This window comes from Larus michahellis, chromosome 3 (genome assembly GCF_964199755.1).
Source record: "Larus michahellis chromosome 3, bLarMic1.1, whole genome shotgun sequence".
NCBI lineage: Eukaryota > Metazoa > Chordata > Aves > Charadriiformes > Laridae > Larus > Larus michahellis.
Window position 1 is genome coordinate 98,333,666 of NC_133898.1, and position 23,616 is coordinate 98,357,281.

At 38.2% G+C, this 23,616-nt stretch overlaps 1 protein-coding gene across 50 annotated transcripts in view; it reads right to left on the reverse strand.

Annotated features, from left to right (window-relative positions):
- RIMS1 (regulating synaptic membrane exocytosis 1) overlaps positions 1-23,616 on the reverse strand; it is a 342,439-nt gene that overhangs the window by 153,290 nt on the left and 165,533 nt on the right. For 47 of the 50 annotated variants that reach the window (XM_074581408.1, XM_074581382.1, XM_074581377.1 and 44 more), the window contains 3 exons: positions 5,234-5,301; positions 4,384-4,494; positions 2,147-2,246 (listed from right to left, as the gene is read on the reverse strand). In XM_074581408.1, the coding sequence (XP_074437509.1) occupies positions 2,147-2,246; positions 4,384-4,494; positions 5,234-5,301 (279 nt within the window). Of the gene's footprint in view, positions 1-2,146; positions 2,247-4,383; positions 4,495-5,233; positions 5,302-18,883; positions 19,196-23,616 lie in introns of those variants that run through there. The other 3 variants (XM_074581425.1, XM_074581424.1, XM_074581423.1) reach the window with 1 other exon arrangement.

A 23,616-nucleotide genomic window follows, 5' to 3' on the forward strand; every position in this document is an offset into this window, starting at 1 on the left:
GCACCCTTATGAAGCCACTTCTGCTGGTGAAGCATATATCCCAGGATATTTAGGATGCCTCTAGAAAGGAATGTTAGTGCATCTTGCATTCTACCCCCACTTACTGGTGCATGTCCACGAGAGAGAGAAAGTTTTCAGACTTATGCTGCAATTCTCTGAATTTTTTTATATTGATTTTTAAAATAGTATTTCGCATTGGGAGACACCTCTGGGAGTGAGCTAGTTCCAACCCCTGCTCAAGGTAAGGCCAACATCAAAGGACAGACCAAGTTGCTCAGGGATTTGAGCAGATGAGATCTGGGTATCTCAAAGGAAGGATATGCAAGGCCTCCACTGGGCAACCTGTTCCAAGCCTTAACTATCCTCTCTAGGTACAAGAAAAACAAATTTCACAAAGAGGATCTCCCTCATTCCAGCTTGTGCACTTTGCTTCTTGTGTGATCAGCGTCCATCTCTGAGAACAGTTGGGCTTTGGGTTCTCTACAGCCTCCCATTAGCTAAAAACAAGAATTAGACCCTCCCATGATCTTTTCTTTGCTGGTCTGGGACAAACCCAATTCTCTCAGCTTCTTGTACGCCCTATGCTCCCCTAACCAACTTTCTGTCCAACCTGGTCCAGTTTGTCAGTATCTCTCTTGTACCAGAGGAACCCAAACCAGTCGCAGTACTCCAGATACAGCCTCATAAGCACTGAACAGAGGGCAAGAACTAACTCTTTCAACCTGCTGGTGACAATCCTGCTAGCACAGCCCTGTACATGACTGGCATTCGCTGTAAGGTGCTTTGCTGACTCGTGTCCTCCCGCACCTCCAGGTGCTTTTCCGCCCAGCTGCTTTCTAGCTGATTGGCTCCTCGTGCTTACTTTTGCACTGGCTTATTCTGTTCCTGATGCAATACTTCGTATTTGCCTTTGTTAAAAGTTATGAGACTCGTACCATTACTCAATGATTTATAAATTTAGCCAAATTTTGGACGTTTTTCATAAAGATGAAAAAGCGTGTTTTCCTAACAGCAAGGACTCATCTATGTCTTTTTTCTGTTTCATTGCCATATAAAAGGATGAACAGACTTTCATTCATTGAAAACATGTGCAAAACAACGTATTTTTTCTGTGAAATTACTTTGGCTCTAAAAATATTTTTAGAAATTAAAAATAGCTTTGACTTAAAAAACAACCAAGACCAGACATTAGAAATGTAATATCTCAGCCCAAATAGTTCCAGAGTAGTGGACAGAAATGTATTTCCAGTAATTATAATCTGCAGTTAAAATCTATAAACAACTGTAATAATTGGTGCTATCAACCCCAAGTATATTGACTTGGTAAAGTAAAAAATTAACAAATGCCAAAATAAAGTAGGATATTTTTAGGGACTCATCATCTTTTCTGCTTCTTTATTACTATTTGCTTCATGCAATTATCCTAAATTTGTACAAGTTGTCATCGGAGCTTCTGGATTCCTAAGAAGGCATTGCGTAGACTTTGGTTTGCTAAAACAATACTTGGAAAGTAGTTGCTTAGAGCCATGGTAAAAATATAAACCACTGAGAAGTAATTTTGAAAACCAACTGCTGTGCATAGTTCTCGCTTCATTTAGAAGCTTGAAAAGTGCCAACAGCACAGCCACTTCATTTGTAAGTGCAGTATATACATCTTACATAAGTGAAATATTTTAAGATGATTTTCTTGGGCTGTTTTCCATTTTTATTTGTAACAATTCACATTGAAAGAAGTCCATTGTGTATGCAGTGCATCATCCTTCAGGTGACACTATAGTACAAGTAAAGTAACCGTAGTGAGTTTTGTTTGCCACAATGAAACAGTTTTAAAAAACGTTCACATTGCTTCTACAGAGTTTAACAAGCAGATCCTGAGCTAGCAAGCAAAAATTTATCAGTGACACTCAGTCCTGACACCAGGACTGATCATGAGCGCGTTTATTTTGCTCATACATCAAAGCAATTGGAGTTAATAATAAATTAGAAATGCAGGCAACTGTGGCATTCCATAATAACATTGCATTATTGGCCTGTATTTAAAAAATACCAACATATCACCTGACCAATATTAATATAAATTAACAGCTGCATCACAATAAGCCATAATTAAAAGACAATATATTTTGTACGCAACGAATTGATTTACCTGCTCTGAGATGCCCCACCACATCAGCCAAGCTACCTTTCTTCACTTTGGTAATGAAGGCACCGAGTCGTCCTAATTCTGTCATTTTTCCCCCAACAACCTGGTTAATCATAAATTTGTGAGTTCCCAGGCCACAAACCAGACATCATATCAAGCATAAATATATAGGCAGATCGGGTTTCACATTATTTTAAAAATAAAATATGCATAAGCAAATCTATTGTCAAATTGGGCTTTGCAGAGGCCTAAAGACAAAGTTAAAGATAGAAAAAGGCCAGATCTATTTGAAAAGAAGTAAAGTTGACACAAAATGAATAAAACTGATATTCCTTTTAATGTGCTTGACTAATCGATCTTATGCTGCTTGCTAAGTATCTCAATTTGTTGCAGAAAGAACGTTTCTTAATAAATAACCAAGAAAATGTACTTTTTGCAAACAGAATTCTGTCATTTTCTTAAGTTTAAATTGCAAGTGCACATCAAACCAAAAGCATGAAAATCCCAAAATGCAATTGGTACAGCAATTAAAAACTTTGCAAATACACTACTAGGAAACATGGGCAAACAGCTCACAAGAACGTTGCTACTGCTAAAATCCAGGCCCTCGCACACAAGCACATGACAGGAGAAAACAGCACTTCTGACTTTTGTTAAACAGAACTGAAAAGAGCTATATTTGAAGACGACTGCATGATAGAGAGATCAGGAAAATCAGAAAAAAAAGGTGCCCTCAAGAGAGATATTTTTTATAAAATATGAAAAAAGAAAATGTAGTCTTGCTGACTTGCTATTCTGTTTACTCTCTCCAGTCAGTTTTGTTTGTCAGGAATATCCTGGGAGGAGTTTTATAATAAAATGAAACAGTGGAACACTGGTCCATTAGGTATTATTTTGCCATGTGGCAATCACAATAACTAGTAGGAGATCCAGTAGAAGATCCAGAAGCCCACCTGCCCACAAGGTTGTCACACGATAATGTGTTAAATTTATCAGCGGGGGCCTTAGTTCACATCGTACAAAAATGAAACTTCAAAAATAGAAGAGAAGCTCTCCAATCTACATTTCCTACTAGGACCAACCTTTTTTCTCACCTATGAAAAAAAATTGCTTGCTGTCACCAAAAATCAGCCTTGTGCTACAGACTACTAGACTTTCAGTAGAGTGAGGTTGTTCTCCTGTATTGCTACGCCACACTATCTCACTTCAAAGTGGATAAATGTCTCTTACTCAGGACATGCCATCACCAAGTTCACAAGGTTCTTTCCGGATTTAATTCCCACCGTGATGAGCAGAACCAACAACCCACGCCTCTGTCACGTGCAAGGAATTGAACTATCAGACAACTGTATGCCAGGAGCAGTTCAGTGTCAGTACCCTTTGAAGTAGACTCAGTCCTAAGTGGGCGGGAATGTTTCCTATTTTGCATTGTTCCTGTTGTTCTCAGTGGGGAGAGGAAGACACCCAAATTAAATTCTCTCAGTCATCTCTGGTTAAAAAATATGGTTAAAAATATACAGGGAGAGAGAAATTCTTGAACTGGCACACTGTATTGCCCCCACCACCTTCACCAGTAATGCGCTCTCTCTGTTTTAAGTGTTCTGGCACTTTAGGGCCACGAGACTAAGAATCTGTTACAAATGCCTAATTTAGGGATTTAAATCAATGGGACAGTGCTGCCAACGTCTTAATTTTGGGGCACTGGATTAATTTGAATTACATTTAATATCTTGTCTGCTATGCTTTAAAAGGGTTTTTTGCAAATTTTTGTGTGAATGTTTAGTTTCATTCTGTAAAATTTCTGTTTCCGAATGGCTGTGTAGATTTTAAACACTGACCTCGTAAACGCTTGCATCTGGATGGCATTTATGTATGTGGACTATGAGGTGAATGGCTTGACTGAAATAAAAAAACAGGAGAGCTAGAAAAGGCAGGACTCCATCAGTGCATTGCAACGTGCAGTATATGTCCTGCACACGGGAAGCTGAATAAACACACACTTTTTAATCAAAACAGTTCAACTCGTTTGCCATGGGTGAGTGGAAGGCTGCATAGAAGGATTAAATATATTTACATTCATAATTTATCTGCATAACTTCCAAAACTTACTAAAAATAAGGAATATATTTTTGTCAAATGGCCATATAATTGAAGAGTCCTCTGATTTAATCCGTTAGACCTCTAGGTCTAAGGTCAGTGGAAGTTTCTTTCATTTACCACATAAACTATGTAACACTTACTTTTAGCCCCAATAATGCACCTGATTCTTTCGGCATGGTTGTTCTCTTGTTAAGAATAACACGCCCAATTAAGCGATCTCCCTCTTTAGAAGGCTGCCACGTTACTGGGTGCTGTTAAAAAAGCAAGCGGTGGAATTAAAGAAGTGAAACTATCTTCCTGTATTTAGATGCGCATTTTTAAATCAATAAAATTCCTGGATCATTATGTCATGGTAGACACAAACATCCTTCACACACGTTACATATTGCACCTGAGTTTTCTATTATTATATCTGTTGGACTCCAGCTTCATTAAATATTTTTGCCCACTGTAAAAAAAATTCAGCACTAATCCTGCAGGTAGAATTATAATAAAATTTAAAGTTCAATACAATTAAACATTTAAAACATACCTTAGGTAATGAAATTAAGCATTTACTTTTAAATTCCATGACTCTGAAGATTTCATTCATAAATTCTGTTCTTTAGAATAATATACATGTTATACAGCTCTACCATACGGGTTCACTATATAATAAAAATTCAAATGATCCTTTCCCACTCCAAGTCAATTGAAAAAGTCACTAATCTCTTCCACATCAGCATCACGCTCACAGCTGCTTTTGTGGTGTGTAGTGAAATCTAGTATCATGTCTATAAAAGAATTAAATTCACATTAAAATTCAGGCAATTTTACTAGTATATATTTTGATGAGAATTTCTTTCCAATTTCAAGTTTCATGATCCACTAACCCAAATTCTCACAGAATTTGTATAGCCTAATTTTTACAACAAAACATCTATGCTGAACAGAAATAATCATCAAACATTTTAATTCATATTTATGAACCTCTTTTTCCCTGTTTCTTACCGAACTAATAGGGGATGTCTCCCTGCTGTGCCACGTGGCAGGATCCAGCCAGTAATAATCCAAGTCACCTGGAAGAATATGAATAGAAAGAAATGTGTAATCTCTCAGAGAAAGATGTATAAACGATTACTTGTACATGCACGAATTTTAATGTTCAGTAGTTTGGTGAAGCAAATGCAAAACCTGTGTTATGATTTAAATTATAGCAAATTGAAAACAATATAGCCTAATAATATAAAACCAAACCCACATAATAATGCGTTTCTTTGGACCTCTGATTTTTCATGAATTGCACCTCAGAATCAGTTGTGCACTCTGGCTGGTTTTGACTTTGCCCAGTCGTCTTCCAAGAATGGACCCCAGTGCATCACATTCACAGCCCTCCTCCTCCTCCCACCCTCTCCGTAACAAACACACAGGACTACAGCTAACGACGACATGAGAGAATACTCCACAGAACAGGCACTTAGCTATAGTTAAGGACAGAACAGTCAACCACACTCAATAATCTGTGTAGTTGATCAATACTGTGACAATGGGTACCGTACAGAAGGACAAACACAGGAGCTGGTAAAGGGTAACAGGGCACCAGGCAAAACAGCCACACAAATAGAGCAAATAGCGCCAACAGCAGATAGGGGGTTGAAATCTTTCATTGTGCTTGGAACCAACTTATATACTATGTACATCGAGAATAAACCTGTGAATTACAGTAGTCTGGAAGTTATGAGCCCATCGGGCCAAGGAGGGGAACCGTGGGTAGGGTTTGGGAGAAAATGCGGAAGAGAGTAACACCACAGAGAGTATATGTGAATTCATGAAAAGCTAAGGAAACCACAGTTTGACTTAATATATTACAGCTGTAAAAGGCAGAGCTGGTAGCAAAAAACCTAACAACTTCACTGGCAGTTGTCTGTGATAGAGGACCGATGCCACTTTGCACTCCAAGAAGTAAAAGGACGAGGCAGGAATTGCAAGAGGAAGAATATGGGGCAGTGCAATTCAGAGCTCAATTTCCTTTACAAAGAGGAAGGGTGCAGGTGACATTGGGAAGGACACAGGAGAATGAGGCAGGCTAGAACAGATCCAACGGAAGGGTAAATGTGAGACTGATACAGCAGGAACATGTCTGACGTACTTCTGCGCTAGCACTATTTTTAAACGGAATATACCTGTGAGCTCTGAACCTGGGCATTTTTTTATCCCTTTGGGCGTTGCCACAGTGTACCAACAAAAATGCAACAGCGTCATCAGAAATGAGAATGACAACTCTTTCTATCGGTCTATTGCAACTACAGCAGTCTGTAAAAGCTTGATCTGAAATAACCAAGAGATATTTTTGAATTTTATCTGAGAAGAAGAAGATGATTCTGCCCTTTAGCTTAGAATGCCTTTAAACACAAGAACAAACAAAACCCTCACCAAACCAAAATCTAAACTATCACTTTAGGTTAGTTTTAGACCCTGAAGGACATACAGTCACCTCTCACCGAGGTTTATATCCATACCTGCACTCCAGGCGTTTTTCACCCTCACTTTGGCACAGAACTTTTGAAATTTGAAATTTTTGAAATTTGAAATTTGTTAGTGGAACAGATTCATAATACTGCTTTTTGACTTCACAAGTGATTTTTCTTTCAAATCTTTAAATTATTATGTCCCAGAGTTAGCTTTCATTATGGAACAACTCCTCACATGCTTTCCTAACAACGTTCCTACAAACTCTACCGATCATTTAAAAGACACACGGTAAAAAAACTACTTTATCATTGAAGTCAGATACTTATTGTCAATACTGTCTGCACTCTTGATATGCTCTATGTCTTCAGAAAAGGTATTTTATTTATTATTCACACTTTAGGCAATACATCTTCACTATCTTATTTTAGAAAACACATCTCTAACACTAGTTAGATCAATACTTTTACTACCACACGGGCATCCAACAGAAGCCCCAACAAAGTGGGCTTCTAGCAAGGAAGAAAATACACATTTACATGAAGAATTTATTATTTTTAACTCTTTTTCTACAAATATTTAGATGCTGATTATGAAATACAAGTCGCACCACTCTATAATCTGTAAAATCTTTAATAGCTTACCATCTACATGATCATATGCACAAGCTTATTTTTAAACAGCTTATTATTATCATATGCATAACCACACAAGGCAGCTTGCAGTTGCATTAGCTACTGCAGTTCTTCAATTTTAGAGAGCTTAACTTCCCATTAAAGATCTTTCAGTTTTATTTTTAGCATCATTCCTTGCACCTTCATAGACTTCAAAACTGCAACAAGAACAACAATAAATTCACAAACCAGACCGCCACCCGAAGTGCTGGTGAAAAGCCAGGCCCTGTGGCACAGACCTCTCCAGTTTTCAGTAATGGACTCAACAGTAACACCAAAAACCAACTCTGTCCTGCGTGTGCTACTCTGCCACAGGCAAGACACAACACACTTTGCCTCCATGTTTCGCAGCTATTTGCTCAGCAATAGAGAAATGTTCAGGCAGGAATAAATGTCAGCTCCAGCTCGCAGAAGTGTGTGTCCAAGCACTCAAAGACATTTCTGCTCTTGACCCCAGTGCTCTGTGCTCTCTTTTCCTTTCTTTCTTCCCCAGTTTCAGCTTCTATGTCCAAGTTTCCTTGCTACTCTTCCTCCTGGTTATTGCATATCCGTGACCACTTGATTCATGCATCTAGCGTCCTTCCCCACCAAGTTCCTGCTGTAGCAAGATCCTCTCATACGTCTTCTGCCTTGGCTCCTACCTGCTAAACTTCCTTTCTCACCATCTACCTACCCTTTGCTGCCTTTCTTCCCAGTCCATTTTGTTGCCATCTCCCATCTTCTATGTCCTCCTGATTCTGGCTCTCGTTTACTCTCTTTAGGTTATGTATTTTAATCCCTCCTTCCTCTCACTCCCCTCAATAACAAGCTACATCCTCACAACTCCATTCTCCCCACACATAAACCTTTAGCTTTCTGTCCCTTTCACCCCTCCGAACTGTTCTGCACTTTGGTAAATTCCAAGCCCTCAGTTACATCCACCCTGGCTGGACATGGCCACCATCCTTTCACCCTCTGCTTTCAGAAGCTGAGAACAGGAACTGCACCGCAAACGGGGCTGTACTGAGCTGGGGCATAGCTGATATGCCGGGAATGCATAAAGGTAGCTTTCAGATCAAAATTCTTGACTGAAAGTGACATGTCTACAAGTTGGTGAATATTCTAAAGCCGCAAAAATGCATGAACTGGGAGGAAAAACCAAAAAAGTTCACGTTCCTGAAATATTACTTAATTTTTAAATTCCGGTTAAAATTCAGTATGAAACAGACCACTGGTATGCCGACTTTTGGTTGAATCTACAACTGTAAAAAGGGTTTTACAACAGAAAGTGTCAGTTAAACTACATTCATAAAATAGAATATACAAATAAGGCATAAAGGAACAAAATCCACGAATAAGCTTAAAAAATATTTTATGCCAGCAACACTGACCCAAGGGTCTTGACATATGCAGTTAAGTGCTCTGTTACAGCTATACTTCTAAAAATAATTTCTCCTTGATCATCCTATGTTACTGCTGCTTCTTTACTTAACACCTTTTTATGCCATTCTGGGGTACTGCCATACCCCAGAACTGACTATTTGTTTAATTACACAAAATAATTTCACTGAACTAGTATTACAGAGATCCAGGAATAGGTAAATAACATGCAAAAACTTAGTCTAAGAGCACAGTTTCAGAATTTCAGGTTTTCTCAAAAAAAACCCAAACACCACAACTCAAACCCCTATACACAGAGTACTCTCTCCACTGGTAAAAGTAACTAAAAATAACTAAGCAAAATAAGACAAATGTAAGACATTATGAAGATGAAAAAACAACTTTTCTAAGGAGTAAATAATTGATTTACAGGCTTAAGCTGCTTTCAAACACTTCTTAAACAAAGCTTTAAATATAAAGCCATGAAAATCTTAAAAATAACAAGCCCCAATGAAAATATACATTTACTGTACCATTATTTTTGTACATTAGGGATACATTTTTTAAACATACAAAGATGTATTTCAATTTAAACCGTATTATTAAAGATGCATTTGCAGTTATAATGCAAGATTTACTTAAGACTAATGGAGTGAAACAAGTATATATTTATAAAACCTTTTTTCCTGAGGGAATAATTAAAAAGTTGTATCCTGCCAGCAATGAAATATTTTTCCTATTAACATGCTGCTGCTCAATTACTTTACTCTTGGACGCAGATAGATGTAATCATAAATCTACTTTACAAGACATAAATGTGTTGAGGTTTTTTTCCTCAAAAAGTCTTTTGCAGTCTTCCATCAAATTTGCAGATGGATTGTAAAACTCTAATAATTGCCTTTGTTTTTATATCCGAAACACACATGCCTTCCAAATAACAGGAAAGCAAAATTCACACCACCAAAAAAACATTTTCTCTAAAAATACTTCATCTTCAGTAGCACTACCCATACCAAAAGCTAATGCTGGGATACTCCGATTTCGAGTGAAGTCCTGCTAAGCTGAGAAGTGCTGGGAATTGCCTCTCTCTTGCCTCTCTCACAAAGGCAAAACAAGCACAAAATATGAGAAAGTTCATTAATGCGTATGACCAGTCGTGTTGATTTCCAAAGTGTCTTGAATACCAGAGATAAAATACCTCAAGATGTTTCCCCAAATCCACCTAGACTGTGTTCGGGGACTACTGATATTCAGCAAAGAACACGCTTCTGGTGTTTTGATCAAATCCAGATGCACTAGATAAGCAGCAGTTACTTAAAACACGAAGCAGACAGTCTAATGATAAGAGTCAGTCAGCCCATGTTAGGCACTTAATTGAGCCTAACATGTAGCTGCTAATTAATAAAGCAGTTCTATCACGTAACTAGGAGTTGTAGACAATTATTTTCAGAGACTACACCTAAAATTAAGACACAAACTGGCTTCCTATGTAGTCAGACTAGACCTCTCTAATTAACACACGCAGCAGCCATTTATATATTTACCTTTGTTAATTTTTGGGATCAAATATAGCCTGCATTAAACAGACAACAAAGCTTATCAAAGACCTGAAACATCCTCTGTTACGTCTTCCACAGTTCCCATGGAACTGGATGAGTATCTCATGGAAATAAGTCTGACAAGGTAAAAATCAATAGAAGAGACGTATCTACCTACAGAAAGTTACAACAAATGTAAAGAAACTCCATGTACCAACTTGATTGCTTTCCTTCTTCATAGCCTGCGTTTTCACGTGTTAGAAGACCACCCTACATGCTATTGGTAAATGTCTTCCGCACACTGTTATTGCCATCAAAAACACCTGGCTGCTGTTACAGATGTGACAGGTCACATCCTTAAGCAAGAAAGTACTCCTATGCCCAAGGAGAAAAAAAAAGATGCTAATCATTTTATCATGTCAGAAAAACAACGTATGTTTAAATTATTATAGTCAAGCTGTAACTAAGCACATAAAGAAAAAACACGAGTCCCCTGGCTTGGCAGATGTCCCTCAAATCTAAGTGGCAAGCAGAGCATTCAAAAGCTAGCTATTGCCTATTTTTACAGAAAGCTTCACAAAAATGCTCATTATCTCCTTGCTCTCGAATCAACCCACTTCAGGTGCCTACAGTTAAGAACTTAAATCCTTGCAGAAGGAGGTCTGTGTTTTAGTATTTTTGCACTTCGAGGACAGGCTGGCTCATGCGGTACGTGGGAAGAATGCACCACATGACAGTGAAGTTTAGGTTTTATTTTGTACAGAAAATATATAATTGTATTGAGTTATCTGCTGGCACGTGTCCTAAACACTGAATGCTAACATACTGTAACACTCCAAAGTTCAATAAAGCCTAGTACTCCATACAAGTGACAATTTACATATATATAATAATCATATTTGGAGTACAGACCTGGCACGCATGCCTGTGACCCCTATAGCTCCCAAAGATAGGGCCAGCCTCTCAAATCATTCCCTCAATTCAATATTTATTTAGGCATTTTAATGTAATGAGATATAAAATTGCTTTTCTATATCTTAATTAAATTTCTGAGTAACAGAAAATCATTGAAAAAGGGTCTACGGAGCTTTAGATGTAGATAACTGACAACCTAGGCTTATCCAGCACACACTGAAAATAAATGTTTATTCCTTACATTTGTGTTTAGAAGATAAAGACATTTAATACTTTCTCTCACACAAAATGAACACTTGGGCATTGTATTTTGAAACAAACCCTTTAGTTTAAATATCTTTTTTAAAGTGGTAGATACATTGTGAGCGCAGTGCAGGTTGCAATGCTAATTGATATTTGCAAATCAGAAATAATTTGGCAAGGAAGTAGTGGACTCATGAAATACTATTTTGACTGTTAAGGACACTAGTATTAAACTAAATCTACTGAAAAGGAAAATCTATTTGACTTCTCCCTTAGCTACTATTGCAAAGTTGTTTCTTTAGAAGAGCTTACAAATTCACGATTATTTTCCATTTTGCAAAGGAGTGATTAGTCAGTGGCTGATTACTAAAAACTCTTTCAATATATTCTTTTTATCTGGGTGCAAGGTGAATTTTCTGTGGAATGTTTAAAATAGAACATGAGTTTCTTATCCAGATACTTATTTAGCAAAGACTTTTTTGATTTTATGGATTGTGATTTTTTTTTAATGAGGATTACGGTTTACACATACACTCTTTTATAAGAAAATATTGCATTTGCATTCGTTGATGGCTTAAGAAGGTTTTTCAAAAGGTATACTTGCAAAAGACCTTCCAACACAAAAACAGTTGGGCCTATTTGTATGTTCACAAGGTGATCATCTTGCCTTATAAATTACTGAAAGCAAAGATTACTAATCTAGCCAATGGAAGCTTGAAGCCAAAAATTATGACCTATTCAGTCAAGTAACAAACCGAGGATTTGTGAATGTTTCTGAAAATTTTAATATGGACACAAGGAATGTAGCAAGGAAGCTGTTGTAAATTTACTGAATCTCCATGAGCCAACATTATTTAGTTCCTTCACTCAAAGACCAAGAGCGTTAAAGTGTTCATCAACCCTTTCCAGAGAGATGCTTATTTTTATCTCTAAATGCCTTATTGCAGCCACCTGAGTCCAAGCATATACATGATCCACAAAGCTCACTAAGGGATGGCTCTCAGAAGCATGTTCTGTAAGGTCTTCAGAAACTGTGTTTCAAGTGCTAAGGAATCCGGAGAGACTTAAGAGATGTAAAATACTACGTAAGATGCATGAACTTCCATTAATATGAAAAGTTCCTTTAAAAGCTTTATTAAAAATATTTTGTTGAGGATACCAGAAAAAAAGTGGTTAGCACTACCAAGAATTTCAAATCAGCAGGCAAATATTTTAATTGATTTTTGATACTGTGGTATCCAAAGATTTAAGAAAAATTTTGTTGTCTCAGGGCTAGTTCCAAGTGCTGATTTTGCTGGCTTTGATGACTCTCTTGAGTGGAAGCTAATTCTGTAGACGGATGCATGGAGATATCTTTTTTGAAATTTAGAACTTTTTTGAACAAATTTATTATTCCTATTTAATTCCAATTCAATACTGACACTAACTTGTTTTCACAGTTTTATTCTGAGTTCCTGTTTCGTATAATTAACATTATTTTAGCTTTGGCATGATTTCTTGATAATACTTTTGTCAGTATATGATGAAATTTGCAAAACATGTAACAAGTTATCTCAAAGAGTCACATGGGCTCGTAATTTTGGAGACGTGGATACATAGCTACCCTGTACACTAAAAAGCCTGAGCAGCTCTTAATAACTTTTCTGCTGTTATGAAGGAATTCCCAGCACTTCAAGTATGCCATGCTGTTCTCCGGCCTAACACAATTTTTCCTTCCTGTGGTTTTTTGGGGTTTTTTTGTTTGGTTGGTGGGTTGGTTTGATTGCCTTTTACGGAGAGATGAGAGAAGGTATTTTAAAAAGCCCACATAGACAAAATAGCTTTCAGTTGTTGTGTGTGTTCGTGGTTTGCTTTTTGTTTTATTTTGGTTTGGTTTGTTGGTTTTGTTTCGGGTTGTTTGTTTTTTTTTTTCCCATGGACATATAAAACCAATTGAGTAGATGCTAATTGCAAAAGAATGTAATATTTTCATTTTGGTCTCTTTTTTTATTTTTCCCCTGACAATTTTAAAAAAGATTCAGTTGAATATCTTTTATCTTAATTTTTATTAAAGACTGATTTATGAACAATTATAATTCAAAATCAAAGCTGGAAATAAATTCTTTTCAAACCTCAGGGTGCTTATATACTACATGGTACTAGACAATAGATGGGAATTTTAACATGGATAAGCACACCAGAAAAAAAATGTAAGGCTGTGAAATACTAGCCCACACCTTAGAAATCACATGGACACAATGCCCAGTGAGGTATCACTGCCCTGGTAGCACCCACTGCAAATAAGTTGATGAAAATGGGCTGTGCCCAGAGAGGCTTCTTTGAACATACATTTTCTCCTACTATGGTGAAAGAAAAAAGACATTTCTCCTCAGGTATAGGAGGCAATACATGGTGTTCTTAAACACGCTGGTAGAAACAGCAGCAATTGGCACAAGGCTTCTCATTATCCACAGGACCACAGAAATGGGAAAGGAGACAGTAAGTCAGCCTTTCTGTTGATTGTCCAACATACAACAGGCCAATCATGCAGACCTCACAAGTCACTTGAGAAATTGCAAGCATATTATATTTCATAACGTTATGATTTCATTTTCATGAAAACGGAGGGAAATAATTTATCTCAAATATTACAATGAAAAGAAAAGTCTCAGGAGGAAAAAAAAAAAAAAAGCTCTCGGTTGTCCTGATCTTTAGGACTGTAGAAGGAACTCACAGAATCATAGACTGGTTTGGGTTGGAAGGGACCTTAAAGATCATCTAGCTCCAACCCCCCTGCCACGGGCAGGGACACCTCCCACTAGACCAGGCTGCTCAAAGCCCCATCCAGCCTGGCCTTGAACACCTCCAGGGATGGGGCACCCACAACTTCTCTGGGCAACCTGCTCTAGTGTCTCACTATCCTCACAGTAAAGAATTTCTTCCTAATATCTAACCTAAATCTACCCTCTTTCAGTTTAAAACCGTTACCCCTCGTCCTATCATTACACTCCCTGACAAAGCGTCCCTCCCCATCTCTCCTGTAGGCCCCCTTCAGGTACTGGAAGGCTGCAATGAGGCTCCCCAGAGCCTTCTCTTCTCCAGGCTGAACAACCCCAGCTCTCTCAGCCTGTCTTCATAGGAGAGGTGCTCCAGCCCTCTGATCATCTTTGTAGCTCTCCTTTGGACTCGCTCCAACAAGTCCATCTCCTTTTTATGTTGGGGGTCTCAGAGCTGGGGTCTCACAAAAGCAGAGTAGAGGGGGAGAATCACCTCCCTTGACCTGCTGGTCAATATAGCAGATTAAATTCTCTGTATCGTGATTAAAGAGAAAAGCACTTCAGCAGTACCATGGTGGGGACCTACTCCAGAGCACCAAAAGAGGAAGATAAGCCTGGCAAGGTTTGGGTTGGGCTTTTTTTGTAAAAAAACATCAGAATCCTCCATTATGCTGCATTTGAAGATAATGAGAGGTTTTATAGGCTTTCATTTCTTCAGAGAGGAATATGGCAGAAAGAATCCTTGGAGTGCAGTCAGAGATCACTGACACTAGGAAAGCAATGAGCAAAAGGACCTTTGGAGCTTTGCTTCCCACCAGCAGAGAGGAAATAGTTAAGAATATGAAAGGGAATAAACTTTGTAATCTTTAAAAATGGAAGGAAGCTGAGCAGAAGAAGAACCCAAAACCTTTATTAAAAAAAAAAAACAAACAAAAGAAACCACAAACCCAAAAAAGCCCAATCACCAAAACAAAAACAAAACACCGCAACCTTAGAGAAAGTAAGGAAGCAGCCATGACAGCAAAAGGAGCCCAGCAATCATGTAAGCATTTGAAAAAATAACACCAACATCAGAAGCCCACCAACAAGCTCAATACAGAGAAGGAGAAATGCAGTCAAAGACCTACCAGCTAAGTCATAAATGTTTCATTTTCTAGAAGGTGAACAATCAATGGTAAGCGTCCTGTGAGTGAGTAACTTACAGAGATACAGTACTAGGAAGCATACAAGACAAAATTAGAAACACACAAATTCAATGCAAACAGCAAAGAATTGAGATGACTCTGCAAATATTTAGTCCCTAGTACTTAGTATCTAGTACCAAGTACTTGCTATTCTAGAACACTATGGAAAGAATCTGCTACCATTTGGATGCATCAGCCAGTGATACCAAGGCAGCTAAGTTTTAAAAAAAAAAAAAAAAAAAAGTTCTCCTAAAAACAAGCTCAAGTCAATAAACTCATAGCAACAAGTTAACAGTGTTTGTAGCATAAAAATTAGATGTTATGCCAAAGTAGGAAGAGGTCAGACTGTCTAGATATATTTTACGCTAAGGCTAATTCACTTCATCCTGGAGTACTTCTAGACCTGTCTGAAGCTATCTTATTGCCAGGAACAATTTCTTGAGAATTAGTGGAGTAAGGATGAAGTTGCATAAAACTGGGAAAGGGCAAACACAGCACATATTTTTAAAAGTGAGGGGAGGGAAAGAGGGGTTAGAAAGTATAGACCAGTCAGCTTAGTATCAATTCCTGAAAAAATGTTACACCAAAAAAAAAAAAAAAAAATCACCTTCAAGATAGTAAGAAGCGTCAATAATAAATTAACCCAATTTCTCTTCCTACCACTGCAGCAAGATAGGTAACAAACAGCAGATGCCAGGTATCTTCATTTGAGCAGGACTTTTGTTTATGAGCATGCCATGTTAGAGTCACACCACAAAAAAAGTCTAAATAGAACTAGTATAAGGGGAAAAACTATTCAGAAAGTGTATTCTAAAAAAAAAAAAATTGGTAACAAAAAACCCCAAAGTATTCATTAAGCAGCGTCTGGCATGTTTGTCTGAGATATAGTAATAGTCAACATTCACATTACCATTGTAGATAATAAAACAGAAACATATTATATTTGTAGGTGACTTGACCTCAAGGAGAAAGGAATGGCTAGTTATAGAAGACCAGGACTGGACTTCAAAGCTATCCTGACAAATTGGAAAAATGAACCGGATAAAAGAGCACCCAGTTCAAAGTGGATTCGGAAATGGCTCTGCACACCAGGATAAACAAGTGTAGAAAAAGGAAAAAGAAGTCAACCACTTAAGGACTAGCTGTGCAGAAGATGATGAGGTGGACAAGAAATGGCCTCAAGTTGCGCCAGGGGAGGTTTAGATTGGATATTAGGAAAAATTTTTACACTGAAAGAGTTATTAAGCATTGGCACAGGCTGCCTAGGGAAGTGGTTGAGGCACCATCCCTGGAGGTTTTTAAAAGATGGGTAGACATAGTGCTTAGAGATATGGTTTAGTGATGGTTTTTGTCAGTGTTGGGCTGATGGTTGGACTAGATGATGTAAAAGGTCCCTTCCAACCTAGACAATTCTATGATTCTATGTACTCTGTCACAGTAGTAACAGGAGAGTACAGCATACAAGCCTGGCTCCTCTCTGAAAACCATTACCCTTGTACTGGACGATATAGCAGGGCTGGCCAGAGGCCAGGCTCTGGTGCCTTGCCTACTGCTTGCCACCGAATACCTCCACAGGTCAAACTGGTGAAGAATTTAAGGTTTTGTTGTTGTTGTTGTCGTCTTCATTTTGCTTTACTCACATCATGGTTCGTCTTCTGGGCACCTTGGCACCTAACCAACACCCTGACGTGACAGTGACCTTGATGACACCTCAGTCTCTCAGATTCTCTCCTTGCAGCACACAGTTTAATTTTCACAGTGGAATATTTAGCTTAACTGAAGTGTGGTTATGGGGGAGAGATAAGTTAAATTTAATGGACAGAGAGACACAGATGGTCTGGTTTAATAGTCCTTTATAACTCTACAGTCCATTACAGAAAAAAGTCAAATGCTCTCAGGAGAGACCAGAACTGGACCAGGGAATGTGGGGCTAGTGTCATTTTAAAATATCTTTTAGTTCTCCCAGTTCCATGCTATTCTAAAGCCTAGAGACATGCTGCTGTATGCCATTGCCCACAGCACAGCCTTGAACATCCGCAACACAGGGTGTCACAGCTCCGTACTTCTCAATCCCAACCCTACTTCACCTTCTTCATCTACTTACACCAAGATGTGCAAGAGGTCTCTGGAAGGCAGTTTACGGCTACCTACCACAGTGAGTACCCCGAAGAAGAAACAGGGGTTTACTTTCTTTATGTAGCTATAAAAAACTTCTTAAGCATTAGAAAGAGTGCAAGGCTTTGATCTTAACCAAAGCATTTTTCCAGTCTTATCCTTTAAACTCCATGCAAAGCTAAGGCTGCTTGTTGTCTCTTCCCCTTAGCAGCATTTTGTTGTCCTGATATTCCTGCTGCTGTTTCAGTGCCACCTCTGTTCTGATTGCTGCTCAACCCCATTTTCTCCAACACCTCTCTCCAGATTCTGCCCTCAGTATGCTCTTATTCTCCTCTAAGCTCTGCTAAAAGAAATGTATTTCACACATGGATTTCTTAAAATATGTTAACTAACACAGCTGTAATATTTGAGAGGATAAAACCTCTTTCATGACTTATTCTATCAGACAATCTTTAGGATTAATTCTTCTGGTAAAAAAGCCTACTTTTCAAAAATGACTTTTACAGACAGTGTTAACTACTTAGATACAAGATTTTAAAGATCTATGTTATTCTCAGCACACTGCATAATCCCCAAGAAATTTGCAATTATCAATTCTTCCTCTCACTTTCCCCTGTGATCCTTTAGTGATTTAGCCGAGGACCTTATTCCAAATACAGACAGGTTTTTTTCCCCCCCTAAGGAAAGGGATGATGTCCTTCCCTGATTCAGAAAGTGCAATGCATCAGTATGATGATGCAGAGATAACATACATAATAACCACAACTGTACATTTATTATAAACGGTATATTATTCTAAACAAACATATTCTTGTTCTATTTACATGGGTTCGATGATTTTTTCCCCCAAAATAATATGCAAAAATAAAAGTAACAGAATCATATTCCATTCTGAACTTGTTAAAGCTACTAACAATAGCACAATTAGGGAATCAAGGACACATCAATTGTATTCTGCCAAAGAGAAATAATACACAGGACTGATTATTTGTTTCCTGAAGTAAATTTACAAATTCTTTATCCATTACTTCTCCAATATGCAAAATAGTCATAATGCAATCAGAATATTATTACTTTTCAGAAACACATTTACATTTTGATGTGTGCTTTCAAAATATAGATTTCTGTTTAAAAACTCATGCCACATAGCATCACTAATGTCAAATTATATTTGACACATGAGCTTTCAAAGTATAAACATAACTGAAACACAGACTTACAAGCAAAATGGTTCCTTATTCCCTGCTTAAGCTGAATATTTGCTACAATTAATACTTTACATTCAGAGGACACATCTCCACTCAAACTGTACAGTTAAAGAAACCTGTTTACAGAGAGATATATTTTAAAAAAATACAAAATATAAAAATATATCTAAAACCTCAGTACTGTAGAGCCACTTGTTTACCTGACCCTGAATGCAACGTATGGAGCAGAAACTGAAGAAACCCAGCAAACATAGCAGCATCAGCAAAAGAATGGTTAAAAAAGCACAACTGGCATCTAGTAGGTTGCTGAATTCCAGCCTGCAACTCTGGCAAAACCGTAATGCAAGCAAAAATCCACTTCAGTGTGAAGGAGACGATATAAAAGAAGTCCCTAAGGTCCTTGCGTTCTGATTCCAAGCCAGATTATTCTGCAGCGTCAAACATTCAACACCGGTGACACCAAACAGGGCTACGAGAGCTCTTGTCATCAAAACAAATCTCTGCAGTGTAGTGCAAGCATCGATTACTGCATTAGTTCATACACGCTCACTGCAATGACAAGGAGTTTCAGTCTCTACAAGGAGTTAATGGTTTTAGGAATCCAGAATTAACAATCCTCAGGAAACAAGATAGGGGAAAAAATGATCCTTCCTCTATGGACAGAACATGAAAGAAGTTTCTTAGCGCTTTAAAGCCAACAGTAGACACCAGCTCAGGTACCAATCAATACTACTGCTGCAATTATTATTTATATTCAGCAGTGGTGCACTGAACAAGTTTTAATGACCTGCATAAGTGAAACAACTGTGTAAAGCAAATGTGGCTGGTTTAAGTTATGTAAAACTTTGCAAGCTGTACATTTACTTCTGGCACGCTGAAAACACAATGGTCTTTCAAAATATTTACCGTTTCTTACGAATTATTTGTGATTTAATACTTTTCTTACATAACAGATGTGTGTATGGAAATGTAATTTTATATAAGAAAAATGTATTCTAAATTTAAAAATGGAAGTAACACTTTGTATTCCAAATTACATATTCAAGATAAAAGAGAAATCAGAACCTGTATACTAGCATATTTGGGAAAGCCAGGTAGGTGATTAGAGAATCACAGCTAATAAAATTTGCTAATGAATTTAATCTAATTTAATCACATCGAAACCGTACAACAATATAACTCTTCTTTTGGCAGAGACTTCCTCTGTAAAAATGTGTTTCTCTGCAGCATATCTAGATACTGCAGAACTTCAAAAATATAAAAAACCTGCCTGTTTAGAAACCAAAACGTGAGAAAACAAAGCACGATGAACTAACCTATTTAAATTTCCATTCAGAGAGAAGCTTATAAGGGATAAAATATAAATAATTAAGTTAACGAGAGCTTACAGTTCTTTCATCTTTAGTAGTATATAAACCTACTAGTAATAATTAAAATATACTTTTAATCAAGTTGTATCCCTGTAATTCTGGCTCATGTGATCAAAACCAAGGTACTGAATGCTGCCTTTCACACACTGTCTCACTTGTCAGTCAACAGCAAGAGCCACGGCTGACAACCCCGGCCACTGCTGACTTTCATTTTCCCCAGTGGCACAGTATTAGCAGAAAGACAATACAACTGTCTACATCTGCTTTTTTCACTGACATGTCCTCAATGGGAGATGATTCTGTGGAAGAGGAAAATCTCCAGGCTTCACTTACTCCAAGAGATAGTGATCATCTGGCATCTACTGACCAGGGAACATACGCCCAGCTTTCTCCTACAGCTGGAGAACATTTCTTGCAAAATGCCAAGGGCCCGGCGCTTCCACAGCACATCGGCTCTCCCACTGATCCTTACGCACTTCTCCTTGAAGGACCTCCTCCTGTTCTGCCAGGGCTAGCATTGAGAGCTTTACTTCATTTTCAGAACATACCTCACGTGGATCCTGAATTCTCTCCTCCCTTTGCAGCACATATTAAATAAGGCAGGGGATTTTGCCACAACCCAACTCAAGAGATGAAAAATATTTACTCCCTGGAACCTCAGAACGTTTAAAAGAGACTGCACTGTACAGGGCTTATTTTCTGACTTTTAAAAAATGTTCTTGTCATTCCCATAGCATGCACGTGTTTGTGAAAAAAAACTAACAAACCGTTCTCCCAAACGCATTTAGAAAGGTTGTTTGTGCCCCATGGTGGTGTTGAAGCTCTCACTGCCTCCCATTCCCCTATGTGCCAGATACGCATCAGATATCCTTTCTAGCTCCCCCAAAAGCCCATCTGACCATTTGAGAATCAAATGCTGATAGTTGGTTTATCTACTTTTACATGCATTAATAGCAGCAAGGCTACTGGAAACTGACTGGAAATCTGGTTACAATTCTGTTGTCCTAGTAAAAATACATAATTCAGTTATAGCACACTTTCGCCTTTGCTTTGGATAACATTGCCTGTGCAGCCTTAGGAGGTTTTTACCCTTGCAAATTATTTTACTGACACTATCCTCTGAGGGACACTGTACTGTGCAACTGACACTAAGATTCTGACCAACATGTTTTAGCTCCTTCATAATCTTCCTGCTAATAATTGTTGTAATCTTAAACCATGTTTGATACTCCTGCATTTATAAAACTTTCTATGATCATTAGAAAAGAATGACATTGAACAATGTCACACAGATATCCAACTTTACCAGTTTTCAAGTTTTAAGAAGTAAAATTCCAAGCATTAAATGCAGTATTCATTTTTATACCTGGGTGCAAACGCAGCTTTCCTCCCAACCAAAAGTTTTACAACACTTTTTTTGAAACAAGAAAGCCAGAGAATGGTCCCAAGTATTAATTCAGTAGTGCAGAAAAAGCAATTAAAGGAAAGAAAACTATGCTTTAAGTTGGAATTTAATTTAGTAAATGAGAGAAACAACTGAAAAAATCCATGTTATGGTCTCCAGATCTCAAAGACAAGTTACAATGGAGAAGAGATTAGAATACAATTGTAGGAGTCTTAGATACAATATTGGGTATCGTATGTGTCATTTCATACTGTAGCCCTGTCTGATCCACTTTGAAAGGTCCTGGCTATTGTGGGAGATTCTCAGTGACTGGAAAAGGCAAATCATAAAATAGAATCATAGAATTGCTGAGGTTGGAAGGGACCTTTAAGATCATCAAGTCCAACCTTTAACCTACCCTGACAAAAGCCACTTCTAAACCATGTCCCTAAGTGCCCCATCTACCCTTTTTTTAAACACCTCCAGGGATGGTGAATCCACCACCTCCCTGGGCAGCCTATTCCAATGTTTAATAACCCTTTCAGTGAAAAAATGTTTCCTAATATCCAATCTAAACCTCCCCTGACATAACTTGAACCCGTTTCCTCTCGTCCTGTCACTCCTCTCTTAAGGAAGACAAGAAAAAGGGCCTGTGAAACTACAGACTGGGAAGGCTAACCTGACTCCACGGGAAGGTTATGGAGCAAATCCTTCTGGAAGGCAGTCCTGAGCACATGAAGACCAAGGTGGTGACTGGGAACTGCCGGTATAGCTTTATCAAAAGCAAATCACGCCTGACCAATATGATTGCTGGATCTGCAGACAAGGGAGAGGAGCAGATGTTGTTTACCGTAACTGTAGCAAGGCTTTGAACCAAGTCTCCCACAATATCTTTGTAGCAGAATTGGAGAGATACGGATTGATTGGTGAACTACAAGGTGGGTGGAAAACTGACATAACCACTTGATTCAAGTGATGGTCAAACAACTGAAGTTCAATGGGTGGTGAAATGTTAGATACGTGAAAAAGTATCAAAACAAATTTTTATGGGGAGGAATCAAGCGTTTCCTTTGCTCAGCTAGCAGCACTCCAGAACACACAGTGCTCTCCTGGGATCATAGAAAACGTGGGTGTAGCCTTTGTCTGTGCATCCAGAATCGAACTCAGTAGAGAAAACATACTTGCTTCTGATAGACATAAGCGCCGAGTTTGGCTGACACTGAGCTAATTAAAACACTTCTCTGTGCACTTGTGCAACATAAGTGCTCCTCCTCTTCAGTAAAGCATTGCCTAGTGAAGAGGGATAAGCATTTTTCAGATTCTCTGGCAAAATACTTATAACTTTGCAAAGACAATCATTGACTATTTACAAGAGAAAGACTTTTATATATAAAAATACAAATACATATGCACACATACAGAAGTGGTTTTCTTTTCAACAGATTGACATAGCTCAGCCTGTCATTTCTCATAACTACTGAGAAAAATTAGAGGTTAAGAACTGAGACGACTGTGGTGAAAAAGACACATAGCTCCTAAAAGGAATGTTTGCCCTCAAACACCCATCAAACTTGTTAGAGCTCATCAATGTTCCTTTCCATTCAGGCATGAGCATATTCTGTTTACATTTTTGGCCAGCTGGCAAGAAACAAAAGCACCAAAGCAGAAATGATGTAGTCACATCAACAGAGGGACAAACTGGAGCTATTAAGTTTTGCCTTTTATTTAGCTTGGGCTAAATCAATGTCATGCTGTCGTTACTCCACAGCATTTAGTTCCAACCTCGGTCCGAGCCAATCAGTTCAAAGTGGAAGTGAAGTAACTTGACATCTGCCTGAAAAACACTATGCAAACACACACATCGCAGCAGGCTACAGCGTGCCTCCCACTGGCGTCCCAGACAAGTGGCTTTACCACCTTGTTCTTAAATGACCTTAAGGGGAGTTTTACAAAACATCACCCACCATTTTACAGCAGACTGGAAAACTGCTGGAAGACAGAGGGGCATTCCTGCACGACCAAATTATAGGAACCCCTTCAAGCAGACAGGTATGCAAGAGCCAGTAAAGAAACACCCTGCTATCTATTGCTCCTCGATCCATTGTTTCCAAGTTCCATTGCCAATTGTTTTCTACTGTGCTGCCACCAATATTCTGTTTCCTCATCCCCCATCTCTGAT